This window comes from Poeciliopsis prolifica, unplaced genomic scaffold (assembly GCF_027474105.1).
Source record: "Poeciliopsis prolifica strain line A6 unplaced genomic scaffold, Auburn_PproV2 SCAFFOLD018, whole genome shotgun sequence".
Taxonomy (NCBI): Eukaryota; Metazoa; Chordata; class Actinopteri; order Cyprinodontiformes; family Poeciliidae; genus Poeciliopsis; species Poeciliopsis prolifica.
In genome coordinates this window covers 8,746,818-8,764,700 of record NW_026562393.1, presented here as the reverse complement: position 1 = coordinate 8,764,700, position 17,883 = coordinate 8,746,818, and the positions used below count along the sequence as shown (strand labels likewise).

The 17,883-nt window shown below is 36.8% G+C and overlaps 1 protein-coding gene across 1 annotated transcript; it reads left to right on the top strand.

The window, feature by feature from the left end:
* Positions 1-7,783: 7,783 nt before the first annotated feature.
* qrfprb (pyroglutamylated RFamide peptide receptor b) lies at positions 7,784-15,574 on the top strand. The gene is made up of 6 exons (XM_055043082.1): positions 7,784-8,150; positions 11,379-11,537; positions 12,003-12,064; positions 12,811-13,046; positions 13,783-13,880; positions 15,082-15,574. The coding sequence occupies exons 1-6, from the start codon at positions 7,784-7,786 to the stop codon at positions 15,477-15,479; spliced, it is 1,320 nt and encodes a 439-aa protein (XP_054899057.1). The 3' UTR covers positions 15,480-15,574.
* Positions 15,575-17,883: the final 2,309 nt, after the last annotated feature.

Sequence of the window (17,883 nt, the reverse complement as noted above, 5' to 3'; positions counted from 1 at the left end):
ACAGGTTCCAACCTGTTCTACGTGCATTTTTTGTTCCTTCTGATGAGCCAGTTTTGGGTTGTGCATAAGAAAGCTCTAATTTTACCTTTTCGTCTGCTGGCAGGTTAAATGACGGAAGGCACTGCTCATGTTATTTTTCTGTAAGCTGCAGGGCATCTTCTAAGACTTTTAGGTGAGTAGGTGGATATTTCTAGAAGCCAAAGAAAATATTTTTTCTTTGATGTGAATTTCAATGTAAATGATACAAAAGCAGCCAAATTTGTATTTTATCATGTTAGTGAACTTCAGAAATTTTCCACATCCCTACAAACACACTACTTTCACTGTAAATATGTTTTTGTTGATTTTAGGGGTTGAAAAGACAAACTAACATTTGCAGCAAGGTCTCCGAGTTCATCCCTTCAGGCCTCTATCACTGCAAAATAAAGGGAAAAAAATGAGAATGAAGCATTAGAAAAGTAATGAGAAAATAGAATTGCATGTGTGCCACCAACATATCAGATTTGTTTTTGTTTCCACAGACTTCATATAGATTTGAAGCAAATGGGAAAGCTGGTGACTCTGGCGCTTTTTTGAAGACCTGGTTCTTGAGAAGTGGATGAAGAAATAATGATGACATGACATTTCTTTCTATGAAAATAGGCCTGCCTTCAGTCCTAGTTAAAACATACAAAATAGTTATTTCACTAACATTCTTGAAGGGTAACAGAACGGAAATGTAAGCATTTCTACAAATACAAAGGTTTTCTGATTGCTTTATATTTCCAGTCATTTAAACCCCATTGACATCAAATAAAGTATTATTATATAAACAAGGCATAATTACTGCTTTCAGAAAAAGACAGTTCAGAAAAATGTTTAAACTGTGAGTGTAAGTAGGTTAGGAATAAAAGGCAGCACAACCAGAGGTGTGTAGCAAGATTGAACTCAAGAAAGAGTACCATTACTTTCCTTTAGTAAGCATAGAAGTAATGCATATATGAAAGGAAGATGAAATATTTAGAAAAACCCTACATAGGTGCTGATTAATTGCTCTTCTTCTTCTGCTCCTCCTCCTTTCACTGTACTTTTTGCACTAAATCAACAATATTCAATCTCATTTTAACATTACTGAGATTCTGAACCAACTGATTTCTCTCAACATGTTGAATTGTTCAAAATAACATGTTCTAGCATCTCATCTTCCCCACAATCACATTTCCCAGTTTGACGCTTTCCTATTAGAAATAATATTCTATTCATGACAGAATGCTCAATTCTTCTCTCCTGTACCTTCCTGTTCTTCTCATTTCTCCAGTTTTCCTCTGGATTTCATAAAATCACCGTACTTTCCTTTCTTCCTCTCATAACTATTACCACCTCTCTTTTGTTTTTTGTGACAATACTGTGTTACAGTATAACGCCAGATTTAATTTGCAGACATTAAATGAGACAAATTCTGGTGTCTGATGAGTTCTACTGCTGCTCCTTTTTCCTGTAGTTCCCCCAGAGTTTTGAGTTATGACTGCAAGTTTGGCCTCAAGCTGAAAGAAATAAAAATGCTTAAGTAAAGGAATTTTACAAGGTGATGCAGCAGAAATAGCAAAAGCTTATGCTTATTGATTGTAAATTGCTGCCTCCACATGTTATATAAGGTCCTGAAGTCTAAGTCACAGCATAAACCTATAATTATGCTTCCTACCACCGGTGACTTTCCAAAAAAATAAGCTCAGATTTGGAAAAAAAAGAAACATAACTAACTTTTTAGCAAGCAGTATAATCCAGAGGGGGCTTTGTATTGCTTAGAAACCTTAAGTGAGCTAAATATTAACACTCAACTCAGCGCTGTCATGTAAGGGCTGTATTTGATCTAACACTGGTTTATGAAGATTGCCCAAATTTTCAACACAGCCATTTTCAAATTGGGGAAACTCAGATTTTTTACTTAAAGATGTCAGCATAATGAAGCTGTAGCTTATCTTTCTTTGTTCAGTGTTTTGCTCTTGAGATTTACACTCAAAAAATAGAAGATATATCACAGTAATTAATTTACTCTCTGAGGTACGTAAGTCTATTCTGCACACTCAATCTGTACCCTGTTCTTCCAACCTTCTGCTTCCATGGAGACCAACACAAGCTCAGATACAAATACTCAAAGAAAAATCTAAAGAGACCAACTCACTAACACAGTCAAGAACGAAAATAAGCATTCTTCCTATTGTCTCGGTCTTGTGTAAAAGGCAAATGTAAAATGTGAAACAGTTAAGCAGTTTTTCCCTTGCCTTTTGATTTTTCCCTCATTGCTGTTTGGTAGGGCTGCACAGTGGGTAGCGCTGTTGCCTTGCAGCAAGAAGGTCCTGGGTTCAATTCCTGGCCTGGGTCTTTCTGCTTGGAGTTTGCATGTTCCCCCTGTGCGTGCGTGGGTTCTCTCTGGGTTCTCCGGCTTCCTCCCTCAGTCCAAAAACATGTATTTTGTCATATAGTCAGTACAACAGTTCCTTGTTTTAACTCAGCTGTTCCTCATCTGCTGGATAGACTCACCTGTTTCACATCTGGCAATCCCCCTGGCACAGTACTGAAAGGTCTGTGGCTTCATTCACTCTTTGTCCGTTTTTTTGTGCTTACAGAGCCTTTCACTGAACTTCATTGCTGTAAGGTTTCTGTTTGGTTGATTTGTTTCAGACTTATTCACTTCACTTTGCCTGCATGCCACCTGTTTCAGGTCCTTAACAAAAATACCAAATCATGATAATGCCATTAACAATTTAACTCATATAGCAATTACTGTCACTGCTTCTAAATAATATTATTAAATGGGAAGTTATGATTTAAAAATGAGAAAAATGTACAATTCAATTAACTCACAATTCCCAGCTTCCCAATTTCTAGCAAATGAGATACAAAAACATCTGAATTTATAATCTAAGTCAATTTTAATTTGAAATTTATTTTAACTGATAGAAGTTTTAGATTTTATAGATGTTACATGAGTCCTCTTTCATGTAACCAACAAACACCAATTTAAAAGTTTTAGTTTGGTGTCAAACAAAACCTGTTGCTGTGGAGACAGCCATTAGCGGGCGGATGGCTGACACCCACACAAACAGATGGCAGGAAAAAAAGTAAAGCTCATTCTTTCTTCTGAAGAACACAACTGAGTACGCCATAATCATAGTTCAAGGAGAATGCAATCATAAACTGGATCTATCAACATCTCTTTTTCATATAAATGTATATACATTCCTAATTCAGCAAGTTCATAGTTGTTGAGATAACAAAAACTAAAAATAAATGTACGTTTTACATCAAGATGACAAACCTTGACATCTGCCTTTTCTTGAAAGTTAATTGTATCCCTTGTGAAATTTGTATTTTACTTTGATTTAACTGTACATTCCACAAGCATGTGTGCTTGAATGCACCAAAAGATGTTATTTATGATGCTCCAGACCATAGAGTAAAGAAAATCTATTATGAATACTCTGACAAGTGACTCATACTAAAACTGTTGCTTGTTATTATTAGATAATTAAAGCCCGTTTTAGTTAATAAATCATGCTGTCGCCCTTTTCACCAGCTGACCTGCAGGGCTGATACCAGCATCTGTTCCTGTGTTAGGCTGCTAAAACATTGATATCCCCTGATGGATTATTTGTCATGCCAATCTGGGATTTTCTGTAAAATTGTCTTCATGGGTTTAAATTATTCAACTTTTATCTTTCAATCTTAGTGAATTTGTAGAAATCACATTATACGAGTTTTTCTTAAAATCTAAACACATTTGTAAAACATAAAAAATCTTAAAATATACTGTATTTCTGAATGTGATGAGTACGGTTTTGTATGTGCAGTCCTGCAAAAGAAAACTATCTGTAGCTCAAGAAAAAAGACATGCAACGAAAGTAAGTAGGGAAAATTTGTCGGATGAATCATATGATGTCTATCAAAAATATTCCCAAGATCGCATTTATTAAAAGAGAAACCTTTACACTGTTTAAACTCTATGGATTCTAAATATGTCTTAATAATAAAAAATTGGGTTGCTTCAATTTTGCCTCAGAAGTAGTAGCTGCTTTTTCTGTGTGGTGTTCTGATGAAACAAAATTGTAACTTTTCAGTCCACAATACCACATATTAATTTTTAACTTAGTGGATCAAAAAGCATTCACCAGGAGTAAGTATAAGGTGTACAAGGGCCTAGTGGGACTACAGAATAAAATTGGACAGAAAAATGTTATCAGAAACTGATGAATATAGCACAGACTTCTACAAAAGAAAGCTTAATGCTTTAAAATTACAGGAATGTCAGTCAAGTATGAGAATAAAGATGATGAAACATTAAATAAATGCTATTTTCCAGTGATTTGCAGGTTGTTTGTCCATTCATTGATTTCCCCAAATCCTGTGAATAATCTATATATCTATATCTATACTGTATAGTTGTATATTGTATAGTTGCATCTGTTTTTTTTTTCTTTCTAGCTTTTTTGTACATTGCATCAATTATACATGCTTCCACACATGTTAGAGCAAAGCTCCTCATGACTCACTTTTTCCTTACCTGGCTTTTTCTGCTCGTTTCCAAAGGACTTCCAGTGCTCAACGAAGCCCTCCAAGGCCATTTAGAAAGATAATAAAGTGACAAATGGGAGAAAACAAAAACCAATCAGTCTTCTTTTATACTCATTCATTCTTCCATGAAACTTTGCTGTAAGCTCAAAAGGATTTGAAAAAGCTTATTTTTTATAATGTGTGGTTGGATGAGAGTCATGAGGCTTAAAAGTCAGTTTTCTCATTACTTGCAAGTTTCATACAGTCAAGGATGTTGATGGGAAAAGGAGACTTTGAACATGCTTCTCAATCAATACACTAAGAACTATATATGTATATAAATTATTCAGTCAAACATTTTTGAATGGAAGGTCCATAGTTCAAAAAGAAAAAACAACACTACAGGAAAGTTAACTTTGAACTATCTTAACTCCCCAAACAATTCTATTATATTTATTATTATGGCTGTGGAACATCTTTGCTTTCTACTATGCTGTGTTGTTGATTTGAAAAAGCACATGAAGACCTTGCAGACAGACTATGAGCGCTTGCCATCTAATTTCTCTCATGGCCTTATTAATTTTATTATTCTGTAAAAACCTACACAAGTAACATGTAATTACTTTTTTATTAGTTTTGGTTATTCTGTTTTCTGCTTAAACACGTACATTTTCCCATTGAGAGAAAAATTAATTAAGTGTTTTGTTTAATTAGTAGTTAGAACAACCTGAAATGTCCATTGATATAAAAAAAATAAATACAAGTAAAATAGGACAAAAACAACACTCAGAGCCTTTATAATAACAATAGATAAATATGAATGTTTGGCATAAAACAGAAATTTCAATCTTGCAGAATGATTTCCATCGTGGATCATTTATTGTGCCAGTTACACCCTGCTGGTGCAATTTCTAGCAGTATTTTCTTTTCTTTTTTTTTATCAGTAAAATTAATCCTCTCTGGCATGACAATATAATCGGTTTTTATAATTTTAAAAAAATATAACCAGTTTTCCTCCACTGTCTCTTTCATAAAAAACAACCTTTTCCTCTGACATTTAAAACACAGTTGAATTTACCAGACACCTTTTGATTAAAGACGTCAGCATTTCAAAATGATAGACACTGGTGTGAAATGTGCAGGACTGTTAAAAATCAGCCGTAATTTCTTTATGCTTTGCTTTCAAGGAGTTAGATTATTTTTTTCTTGCAATCTTTGAGAGTGGTCTTAATCTGATTCTTGGAGACCTCTGGTTACCTTTTCAATCAATGTCCCTGAAAATAGAAGAGTGGATTCTTAAGACACAAAAGAAAGATAGAATTGTCAACAGGAAAAGACCCAACAAAAACATGAACTATGTTTCGTCCTTCATTTTGTCATCTATTGTGTATATACCGCAGTTTTGAGCATGAAGATCTCAGTCATCTTGGTACAAAAACCCAAAACACACACAACCAAAAAATAGAAACAAGGGCCATTGTCTTTGTGACAATGCAACAAAAGTGTCAAGAGATGTTTTATGTTTTACTCAAACCTTGAGGGCCCGACTATCATCCCAATAGATTAACACTGGGCTGCAAACTTCTCCAGAGCCTCCTGAAAGTCAGGACTTAAAATTGACAACAACTGGAATCAAGCTTGCCTTTGACCAACACTAGTATAAAAAGGTTTTTAAAAAGTCTATTACATTTTTACAGCATTGACAGTCATTCTAGCACAACATAACAACCAGTCACAAAACCCCCCCAAAAAACCCAAAGCATATTGATAGCATTTATAACTAATTATTCAAAAAGTAACTTAACTGTTAAAATACTTTAGCAATGTATTTATGTTGGTATGGAACTACATTTAGTTAAGTGGATATAATAATACTGTAGAGTTTTAATTGCCATTTTTACTGATGCCGCTTCAACACTGAAGTTGTGCATGAGGCTGAAGTAGATGAGGATTTGCCATTGGAAAGCTACAGAAGAAAAGAAACCAACCTATAAAAGTTACCTGGAAGCTCAACAAAAAAACGGTTTTACAGTGAGAGCCTTGTTTTGTGTGTCTTATTTATACTCAAAGACATTTGCAACTATGTTTAAGGTTTACTGATGACTGTCATTTTTCTCTGGTAAAGTGAACATTTTTGCTGGTTTTTGTAGAAATGTTCCTTGCTGAATCACACAGTTTAACACAGGAAGCAGAATAATTCTGAAGAATAAAAGGCAATGAACTAAAAGAGGAACACGTGGAGCGGAAAAGTTGATTCAAGGACTCGCCATTTCCACTCCTGGAAATGGTAAAATGTGCAGCTACTTTAGATGAATAGTAATGCTTTTATAATAGTTTTTATTTTTTGCATGAGTATCACTGTTTATCATTATAAGGCTGTAAAAACTTATTACCAAAGCTTTTTCAAATCGGACAAATCTAATCATGAAAAAAAACAAAAAAACAAAAAACAAAATAGAAACACATTCTTTGTCATATTGAGTATTTGTAGAGGATCCAAATACAAATGAGGAATGCTGGAGAGGGTGAAACAGTTCATCTAGTGAATGGAATTGACAGGAAACCGGAGTGAAGACAATAAGAGGATCTGAGTCTGACATGACTGAGAATAATATTGGGAACTTAATTACTTGATTCTACAGTAAAGGAGCAGATGGAAAGCAGGTGTTCAACAGCAGGAAACAGAGGGACTCAGGGAAAACAGATTGTAAGCTCTTAACCTTGTGGAAAGTGTTCAGAGAATATTTGAATCTGAAATTGCTGCACCATGTGAAATTCTATCTTATTTCATTCATAAAATTTGTTTTGTCAGTTGGATTGCAAATGTCAAACTATGAGATGAAAAGTTTTGATTATGGTCAGATTTTTTTTTTTTTTTTTACATCAAAGGGTGATGCAGTCTTTCTACAGTCTGCACATTTTAAACATCGTTTATTTCATAGCAAACTTTGAAAGAAAAGGGAAAGTTCCCAAAAATCAGGCATGAATTTAAAAAAAAAAACATTCAAAGTTTGTTGAAAATTCGAAAAAAAATATGTGACGTGAATCTCCATTTGAATTTTACATCTGATATATGCAAAGAGAAAAAGAAAGGACACAGAGCGAGAGAGGCAGACAGAGAGCGAGTGAAGCATCTGCAGGAGCGACAGCAGCTGGGATGAAGATGCTGCCCGCTCTCTGAAGAGTTGGGATATATTCTTTTTTTTCCGCTCCAAGTTCGCGGCGGAGTTATCGACACTTTTGCAAAGAGAAAATGGCAACAACCTCGACAGATTCGGGGCAGGGTTCCTCCAAAATTACCCCCGAAGTGCTGCAGGAGATGCTCCAGTTCTACAACCTGAGCCGCCAGGAGTTCATCAACACCTACAACATCCAGCCGCTCGTCTACATCCCCGAGCTGCCGTACAGCGCCAAGACCACCTTCGTCATCATGTATGTGGTGATCTTCGTCCTGGCTCTGGCCGGAAACAGTCTGGTCATCTACATAGTTCTGAAGAAGCGGGCGATCCAGACGGCCACGGACATCTTCATCTGCTCCCTGGCGGTCAGCGACCTCCTCATCACTTTCTTCTGCATACCTTTCACTTTGTTACAGAACATCTCGTCTGAATGGTTTGGAGGTGAGCTTCAGTTTTCAATAACTTGCATTTTGCAGTGTGGGAATAAAAGAAGTTGTTGGGGGGGGGGGGGGGGAGGGGAGGTTTCGCAGAAAATGTAATACCTTTCATGTGGCTGCATGTCAGCGCAGTTGAAGGAAATAGTTATAAAAATCACCTGCTCTCTCCTAAGTGAACAAATAAACAACATATAATTAAGAAGAAGATGCAAATCCCTCGTTCTCCAAATCCCTATAAAATACAGGCATAATAAAAATAAATTAGAGATACATCTAAAAGGTTATTAGATGTCATTAATTAATAATAACATTTATTAATACACTAATTAATTAAGTAATTAATTAATACACTAATATTCAAATTTAAATTAATCAATGTGCTTTGTTTAAGACAAATGGAAAATAAATGTTGTCTTAACTCATATGATCCAAGTATCCTCAAATGAATGGTGATGCTGTGGCAAGGATCTCGGGTTGCAGTCAGACTTGCAACAAATTTGAAGAGGCCTCTGACTGAAACCTTTGTTGCATGACATTCTCATAAATAACTGTCTGTCATGACATGATAAAAGCTCAGTATGAGGGGTATTCTACAGTAACATTTCCTGGATGACACCATTAGTTGTTGCTAATCCACCTCATTTGCTTTTGCAACTACTCTCTAAATTTTTGTTTGGCAGAAAGATGTTAGAGCTGGGGATATGATCCTTGACCATTATGGTCGATGGAACAGATGGTTTGAACTTCTTTCTTCTCTCTCTGTTCTTTGGTCCTGCTCTGCATCAATTCATTTTTTTTGGTGGTTGTCCAGGTATTATTTGAGCTTTTGAAGAGCTAATCAGCTTCTCCTGGTTATAAAAGCAACATCTTGTAGCCACTCTCAACTGTTCAAAAGTAAAATACTAATAATAATAGTAAACACAGAAATGAACAATGTAGATTTTCAAAGTTACAAATGAGACTCGTTGAGATGTACAGTAAGTTCTAATTTATAAATTACAATTGTATATTTAATATATGTTCATTTCACACAGTGATTTATTTTAGTCAGCTTCTAGCAGGTGTTACACATTTCAGTATTAAAACAGTGTTAAAATATTATGTAGTAAAAAAAATTTGATTGGTCTGGTGTAATGTTCTACTCTTAAATGTGTTTTCATTAGCTGTAAGCAGAAAAAACATAATTAATAGAACTAAAGGCTTGAAAACATCAGTACAATTAATTTATATGAAGTGTATCACTTAGCAACCCTTTTCAGTAAGACTCTAATTCAAGTTATGATTCAGAACACACTTCAAAGTAAATTGTTGGACAGCATGTAAAAGCAACAAGAATGCCTTCAAGGCATAAAACCCGAAGGAGAAACCTGAGCCACAGCTGCAGGCAATACACTGAAATGACAAATAAACCCTAGAGTCTCAGAAAATGATGAAAGAAGAAAAGAGCATATCAGTTTGAGTCAGACATCTGTGAGAATATGAGAGATGAAGTGCCTCTGGCTCCTGCTGACCAGCTGGTCAAATCCATGACCCACAAAAAACTACAACTAATGAGGCGAGAAGAGAAAGTGACGAAATGTGACAATTAAAGGGAAAATAACAAGATTAACAGTTATTTATGAACAGGACTGCAGCCCTGCTTCTTTTTAAATAGGGAATAATGACATTGTGTGCAAGCATATTGCCTGCATACCACAATACCTCTTAATGCAGTTTTTGATTTTATTGTTTTGATATATTTGAAAAAGGTTGAACTCTCCATTGCTCCACATTTTTTATTCATTATTAGTGGTTTTTTTTAATTATTTTCTCATTGTATTGAAAGATTGTAAATATAATTTCATGCTTCATCATACAGCAGTGCATTTGCAAAAATATTAAACTTTTTCCACATTATGTCCTCAACGTCAAGTTCATTTGATTTGGCATTGATGTGGGACACCACCACAAACGAGTTTATAAATTGTGAAGCGAATGAAGGTTAGTCAGACAGCACTAATGAACGAACATCTTATCGATCGAGCAATGTTAAAGGCAGGTCAAAGATAAAGTTGTGGGGAAATTTAAAATACGGTTAGAATATAAAACACTATGAAAAGCTTTGGAGATTTCACAGAGAACTGTTGAAGTCATCGTCTTATAATAGAAAGAACCCAAGACACCTACCCAGAGAAGGTCATCCACTTAAATTGACAACCTGCACAAAGAGAGCAATAATCAGATAAGTAGCAGGAGAAAAAAAGACAACTCTGAAGGAGCCGTAGAGACCCACGTTGGGGGTGGAAGAATCTGTCGACAGGAAAACCATTAGATGTGCGCTCCACAAATCTGAACTTTATGAACCAGTGCCAAGAAGAAAGCTGTCTTTTACAGAAATAAAATTTAGTTTGCTCTCTATCCATTTATGGGACACAGCAAATATGAGAAAAAAGCAAACTTTGATGGAGACAAACCTCTTAAACCTGATGTGAAAGGTTCAGTTTCCAGCCAAGCAAACCCAATACATCATTGCAAATTTCTGTGATGGCCTTCACAGAAGTTCAAGGCCATCACAGATGTTGGATTTAGGCATCTGTACCTAAATCCAACAGATGCCCGCTATTCAATTTGAATAAACTTGAGCTATGCAATAAGGACAAAGCTGCAAAACTATTAGGCTGTAGATATGCATAGCTGACGTATATAAAGACCAGGTGATTTTATGTAGCATTGACTTGGTGGGGCAGAATATAAATCAGACATAGAAAATGTGGTTTACATTTACTTTTGCATAAATTTCTATTTGATAAATTAAACTATTTAGGCTGAAATAATCTGTTTCTGTGAGTATGGTGGTGTGATTCAATGTCTTTTGTTGAACTTTTATGGAGGGAGAAGTTTGACCAATATGTTTGACTAAAACTTAGTGGGATTGAGAACTGCTTCCTTAGATGGATCAAATATGATCCTCTTGTTTCACTAGTTGGAAAATTATTGTGCGCTGAACAATGTGACCAACAAGATGTACCCAGCAGCACATCACAGTATGACCACAGAGAGATGGAAGCCCCTGTGTCTGTTCCCGCAAAAAGTTCAGGGGAAAAGTCTGGACCACAGAGATGTTGCCATCTCTGTGGGGAAAGATGACGAGGTTGCCTTTGTTTCTGTCACAATCCTCCCATCCTCACTGTTTTTCACTGACCTCTACTGCTTTTCTGGACTTCATGTTTTACCCCTTTGCTTGTGCCTGCAGGGGTTCTGGTTTGCAAGACAGTTCCTTTTGTGCAGACCACAGCCATAGTGACAGGGATCCTGACAATGACCTGCATCGCCATTGAAAGATACCAGGGCATCGTCTTCCCTCTGAAAATGAGGCGGCAGTACTCATCTAAACGAGCGTACAAGATGCTTGGTATTATATTTCACTTGAAAGTTTCCATATTTATGTTTCCTACCTTGTACGCTTCTCTGTTTTCTCCTTTGTAAACTATTTTCAACAGGTCACACACACAAGCTCCTATAATATGTGGAGTGAGAGCTTTCATCTTCAAAAAAAATGAATTAAATCAAAATGAGATGAAGATTTGCTGAGAAAATAATTCTATTTTGTTTGATGTGATTTTTATACAACCCTTAAAGTCAGTCCCAAGAATCATCATCCAAAATCATCCAAAATTGGGTTATGTGAGTTGAGTACGGTGGCTTTACACTACTGAAACAGATCAAAGAAATGTTGAATAACTTGCCTTGGAGCATCTGAATCAAGTGAGAAGGGCAGTGGCACTGATGGCAAAAGGTTGTTTTTACAATTTTATGGAAATTTTTTTATCAAAGCAAGAACTCTAACATCGGCTTTTTTTCTGCATGACTTCTACAGGGCTTGTGTGGATTGCTTCTGTAATAGTGGGCTCACCGATGCTATTTGTGCAGCAGCTAGAGGTAAGTGTCCTTCATAGCGCCCCATTACTAAATAGGCTTTTATAGCTTCCCTCATTTCACTGGATAATCAGTCTTCATATGGATCTGTGTGAAGCAAACAATTTATCATAGACCAGCACATCATCACCGAAGTCAGTAAAAGTGATTACCTTAGTTGATGTGCAGTGATGATTTTTGGTGAATGGTTGTCAGAGTCGTTGTCTCCGACCACTGTCTCAAAAACAATCAAAGACCCCCTCAATTGTTGCAACAAAACCTTTTGTACAAAAATTTTATGACATGCGAACACTGAAAGATATAGGATATCCAAAAACGTCTGAATTAAGCAGGACAATGACCCTGAACATATAGTGTTAGAAAGACTCATTCAAAGGCCAAATCTAAATCTAGTTGAGAATCTGCAGCAGCACCAGCTGTTTGCAGACATTCTTAATTCAGTCTGACTTTACCTGAACTATTGTACAAAAAAGGACATACAAAAATGTAATGTAATGTAATTACAGTAGCAGTTGCTGTAATTATAAACTACTGAGTGAGGTAGGTTGACCACAGCGTTCAAATAACTTTTCAGATTTTTCCTGCATACATATTTTTCCGTCCACATCTCAATGAAGAACTGGGTGTGTGACAGCTTGCCGTTGCAATGTGACAATCTGTGGAGAAGGTCAAGGCAGATGAACATTTTTACAAACACTGTGAATGTGAAATAAATCCAGAAAAGTGCTTTTCTCGTTACCCATCCCCAGGTGAAGTATGACTTTCTGTACGATCACTACCACGTGTGCTGTCAGGAGAGTTGGAGTTCGCTGACCTACAGACAGGCGTACACCACCTTCATCATGGTGGCTCTGTTCCTGCTCCCTCTGGCAGCCATGCTGTTCCTCTACACACGCATCGCTATTGAGCTGTGGATTCGCAAGAGGGTGGGCGACGCGTCGGTCCTGAATACCATGAACCACCGGGAGATTGGTAAGATCTCCAGGTGGGTACCACAGTGGGGTCTCCTTCAATTAACAAGATGTTCAGTGACATTTACAACCTGTGAATACACTTCTTTTGTCAGAAAAATGCTTTTTAAAAACACGCTGATATGATAAGTCAGTGAAGAGAAGAGGCAGGGATAAATGTTGTAATCCATTGGCATATGGATGATATTTGTTTACAATTAATGGAAGCTTCTTTCACATGCTTGCTTATAACTCTCCCACTTTAGATTTTTTTTGTATTGAAATGGTAAATTGACAATTGGACACAGTGTATACCAATCAGTGTAAGTCCTTTGTAAAATGATGTGTTCATCTTTTCACTCATCCTCACCTTGCAGATATTGTTTTTAAAAAGCTTTTAATAAGAATGTCATTAATACAATGACAAAGTAATAAGAAAATGTAGGCACTGAGACTGTTGATGTTTTCTTTAACAAAGTACTTATTAGATATTGACCTTATTTGCTTCTTTTCAATGATCAAAAGGTGCCATCCACTGGACAAACCTCCACCGGCCTTCAAACACATAAAAGATTATAGGCTACTAATCTTATTATTTGATTAATTTGACTTTAATATAACCAGGAGGTCCACGTGTCCTTTTTCCAGCTGTAAGCAGCTGGATTAATAACTGGTGCACTTTTGTTGAAAAACTAGCGCAGTAAAATTTGAGATGCACTTTATTGCCTACATAAGTGTTTACTCTTAAATGATAATGTGTCCTTTTTTCAGGAAAAAGAAAAGAGCTGTGAAAATGATGGTCACAATCGTCTTGCTATTCACCATTTGCTGGGCTCCTTTCCACACAGTCCACATGCTCTTTGAGTACAGTAAGTATGGCTTAATGTACTTTTTGCATTTGTACTCCTCAATATTTCTTCTCTTTTTGTGACACAGAAAAAATCTTCAGGCAAAGTCAACCTTAATAAATATGAAAAGCAATATGTAGATGTTTATTAATAAAGGGAGAAGGCAGCCGAAACGACCTGTTTTTATGTGGAAAAAAAAGTTAGCTCCCGAAGACTTCCATCAAGTGTTTGCAGAAACTGGGATCTTTAACTTCGCTGTGGAAGAATTTGTAGATGCTCATTCATGGATTTTCTAGCTTTTGAGGTCATGCCACATAATCTCAATCAGAGTCCAGATTTTTACTTTACTTGACACTTTAAAGAAATGTTCTTATTTATTCAGAGGAGGAGACAGTAATGCGCTTTGAACCTTTATCTGTTTGTATAATATCCAGTTCACTCAGCAAGCTCTTTATGCCAATTTTTGTCCAGATTTTCCTCTTCCAATAATCTGAAGGATCACCCAATTATTAGCATGGCTCTTATCTAATAAGACATTCTTATTAAATATTCCTGCTATGTGTTGTGACCTGGAGTAAACTCCAGTGAGCATGCTCGCATCTAAAATTGGGGATATTGAACATGTTGAAATGTTTTGGCTCAAAATTTCTGTGGGGTGGCATGCATAATGTTTTTATGTTTTCATATTAAGCAATTTGAGCAACTGCAATTTACTTTTACAAATACACTTGATTGATTGACTGACTGTCTAATGCAGCCGGTCAAAAAGCAATGTGACAAAATCACAGAGGGGAGCCGAAATATTCAGACATCTGCCATTGTGCACCAGAAAGTCAACATCAGTGATGTATGTGTGACTTTTTTTCTGCTAAATACACTTAGCAAACTATCGACTATATGAGATAAAGAAGGCTTATGGTGCTTTAGATGTTTTGGGTTATTTTGTGACCATTTGAGTCAGTCGTTCCTCTGGTGTTCGAGTAATTTTGGCTCTTACTTTTGTCTTTTTTTTTTTGCTCTTATCGGCATTTAATTGAACTCTGAAGTCAGAGCTTTGTTCTGCTTATCCACACTGAGGTTTTAGGTATGCTAATATACTGATTGTTCATGTCTACTCCACAGAACCTTAGATTTAAAAAAGAAATAAAAATACAGTAAAAAATAACTATCCCTTTAACAACTACATTTAACTTAACTTACTTGTGTATATGCAATTGTCCAGATGATCTGGAAAAGAAGTATGACGGCGTCACCCTGAACATGATCATCGCCATTGTTCAGGCCATTGGATTCTTCAATAGCTTCAACAATCCAATCGTGTATGCCTTCATGAATGAGAACTTCAAGAAGAGCTGTGTTTCTACCCTCTCCCACTGCCTCCGTAAACCGAACCATCAGGGTGCCGCCACAGTCGCTCCGAGACTAAGCGTGCAGTTCATCAAACCACAAAGCAGAGAAGCCTTTGTGAACACAGATGAAGACAACAGCTCAGCGCAGCGATCGGCAGAGAGGGGAGCTCCATGCTCGTCGCACAGGGAGAGCTCCCTGGGAATTATTGGAGAGAAAATTTCAACCATCCAAACTGAGCTCCCTCCGAACAGCTCTTCTCAAATCAAATAAAACGTGCAGGTGCTTTTGATTTTGCAACTCTGCTGTTTGCGATCATCAGCTGCCACAGAATTAGAGCAGCTTTGAGAACGTGACAAATACAAAAACCTCAGAGCTCCGTGGACTTTCTGCATCCTCTGCAGCACCAGGAGCCAGAGAACAAGTGTTTAAAGCAGTCAGAAGGTAGAATGAATTTTATTGTACATAGATGCAGCAACAGAATCCGTACTGACACTGAAACGACTGTCTGCAATTGAAACTGAGAATTTATTTGTGCTTCAGATGGAATCTAAAACGTCATGTTCACTGAGCATTTAATAACATTTTATCATGAATGAGCCACAACTGTGGTTTTCTGCTATAGCAGCAACTACTTAGAAATGTTAATGAAGAACATGCTGCAGTGTCATGCTTGTAGCATTAAATTGTGGCTGCTTTTCTGCTTCACTCGCTAATTTGCCTTCGTTGTGCATAAACTGAAGTCACTTTATTGCTAGACTGAAAAAAAAAAAATTTGCAGAGATTTAATAATATTATGACTGAAATTTATTGCCGTTTAAATTCTAACCGAATGTACTTTTTTAAAGTCAGATGCACATAATTTGCTGCAAGTTGACTGCAACTCAATTTGTTTAAGGTCCAACTCAGAGATGAAAGACTTTGAATTCCCATGCATAGTTGTTTTTTCAACTCTGACAGTTAGCAGAAGCAACCTGCAGATGAAATTGGGACATCATCAGCAGGTTGATGACTTAGAATGAAAAATGTATATTTATTAAACACAAACTAAGTTTGAGGATTATGGCTTACAGCAGATGAAAATCCAAAACTTAGTCTTCCAGAAATTTCAAATATTACACTAATAAAAAAACACAAATGTCAACCTATTGAAAAGTGTATCCATAAGTTTCCTTATGTAAGGACTTAACGGACTTTAAGGTTACCAAGTCCTGCTGACAAATGAAATATGCATCCAATAAAGTTAATCAGAAGAGGGAAGACTGGCGTAATTTAACATTTTCTGACAGACAACTCCGCTGACTGGATTTGATAAAACAAAACGTTTTCTTTTTTTCCTTCCACTAAAATAATAGTATGCTTGGTCTTATGTAATGCTCCTTCTATATAAAAATATAGAAGGGTCCTGAACCTCCTTCAGCAGCCCTGAAGGAGGTTCAGGAGCGCTCCAACCTTAAGCTGGATGTTAACCTGAAGTCGAGGATGTTTCTCCAGATAGTCAGGGAGCATCTGCAATCCAACCCATTAATATGACTCAAATGCTTTAACAGAAAAGTCACTACTAAAGGAAAAACTCTTTTCTCTCAGCAACACACTAGAAGCTGCCGAGACTGAAACAAGCTGCTGAGACTGGGGGATTTGTACTTTTACCAGCTTGTTCACATGCTTTCCTACTGTTTAAAAAAAAATTAACATAATTTTTTATCATTTGTTCAAATGGTACAACTCTGATTTTAACTAAAATATTACTCTGGACTTCCAGGTCAGAGCCATCGTTGCCATTTAATTTGCCTACAATTTTTTCTTTTTTTACAATAAATAAATAATAAAGGACTTGCTGAGCTCCTTACGCAGTGCATCTTGTTTTTCATCTGCATTTCCATTCTATCCTCTCAGCGGGTCACACCAGAGCTTGGGTCAGTATGAACCAACCTCATGCTGAGCTTGGTTCTGGTTTAGGTTTCTTTCTGTTAATAGGTGCTTCTCTTCAGCATTTCCCCATACTTGCTCAAAATGAGGGACTAAATGTGGAGGAATTTAAGTACCTCAGGATCTTGTTCATGAATGAGGGAAAAAGGAAGCGGGAGCTCGACGGGCAGATTGGCACCAGTGAAGCGGGCACTCTACCGGTCCGTCGTCGTGAAGAGAGAGCCGAGTCAAAAAGCGAAAGACCCAGGACACGCTGGAGGGACTATGTTTCTTGGCTGGTCTGGGAACGCCTTGGGATTCCCCCAGAAGAGATGAAACAAGTGGCTGAGGAAAGGGAAGTCCGGGCCTCCCTTCTGAAGCTGCTTCCCCCGTGACCCGACCCCGGATAAGCAGAAGAAAATGGATGGATGGATGAATTGATTAAAAGCCAGTAATTTGATGGCGTTCTCAGACAAATTACTTTTGAGGAGAAGAGTATTAAGATGCTTCACTGGTTTTGACAGATTTGTGTTGCAATCTGGAATGTATTTAGTGGGATCTGTATATTACAATGTCCTGACAACGTATCATTTGCAGACATTGTTTGTAATGTGTGACTTATGTCCCTGTGTCTTGTTGGAGTTTTATGTGATAGGCCAACACAAAGTACTAAACTGTGAAGTGGAAAAATTAATAGGTTTACTTTCCACAACTACAGACAAAAATTTAGTTATATTCTGTCCACTACATGTCTCCATAGCAAGCTGCA

Coding starts and splice junctions, on each gene's coding strand:
- qrfprb (XM_055043082.1), top strand. CDS start 7,784: ATGGCAACAACCTCGACAGATTCGGGGCAGGGTTCCTCCAAAATTACC. Junction 11,538..12,002: donor ACGAGCGTACAAGATGCTTG/GTATTATATTTC, acceptor TGACTTCTACAG/GGCTTGTGTGGATTGCTTCT. Junction 12,065..12,810: donor TATTTGTGCAGCAGCTAGAG/GTAAGTGTCCTT, acceptor ACCCATCCCCAG/GTGAAGTATGACTTTCTGTA.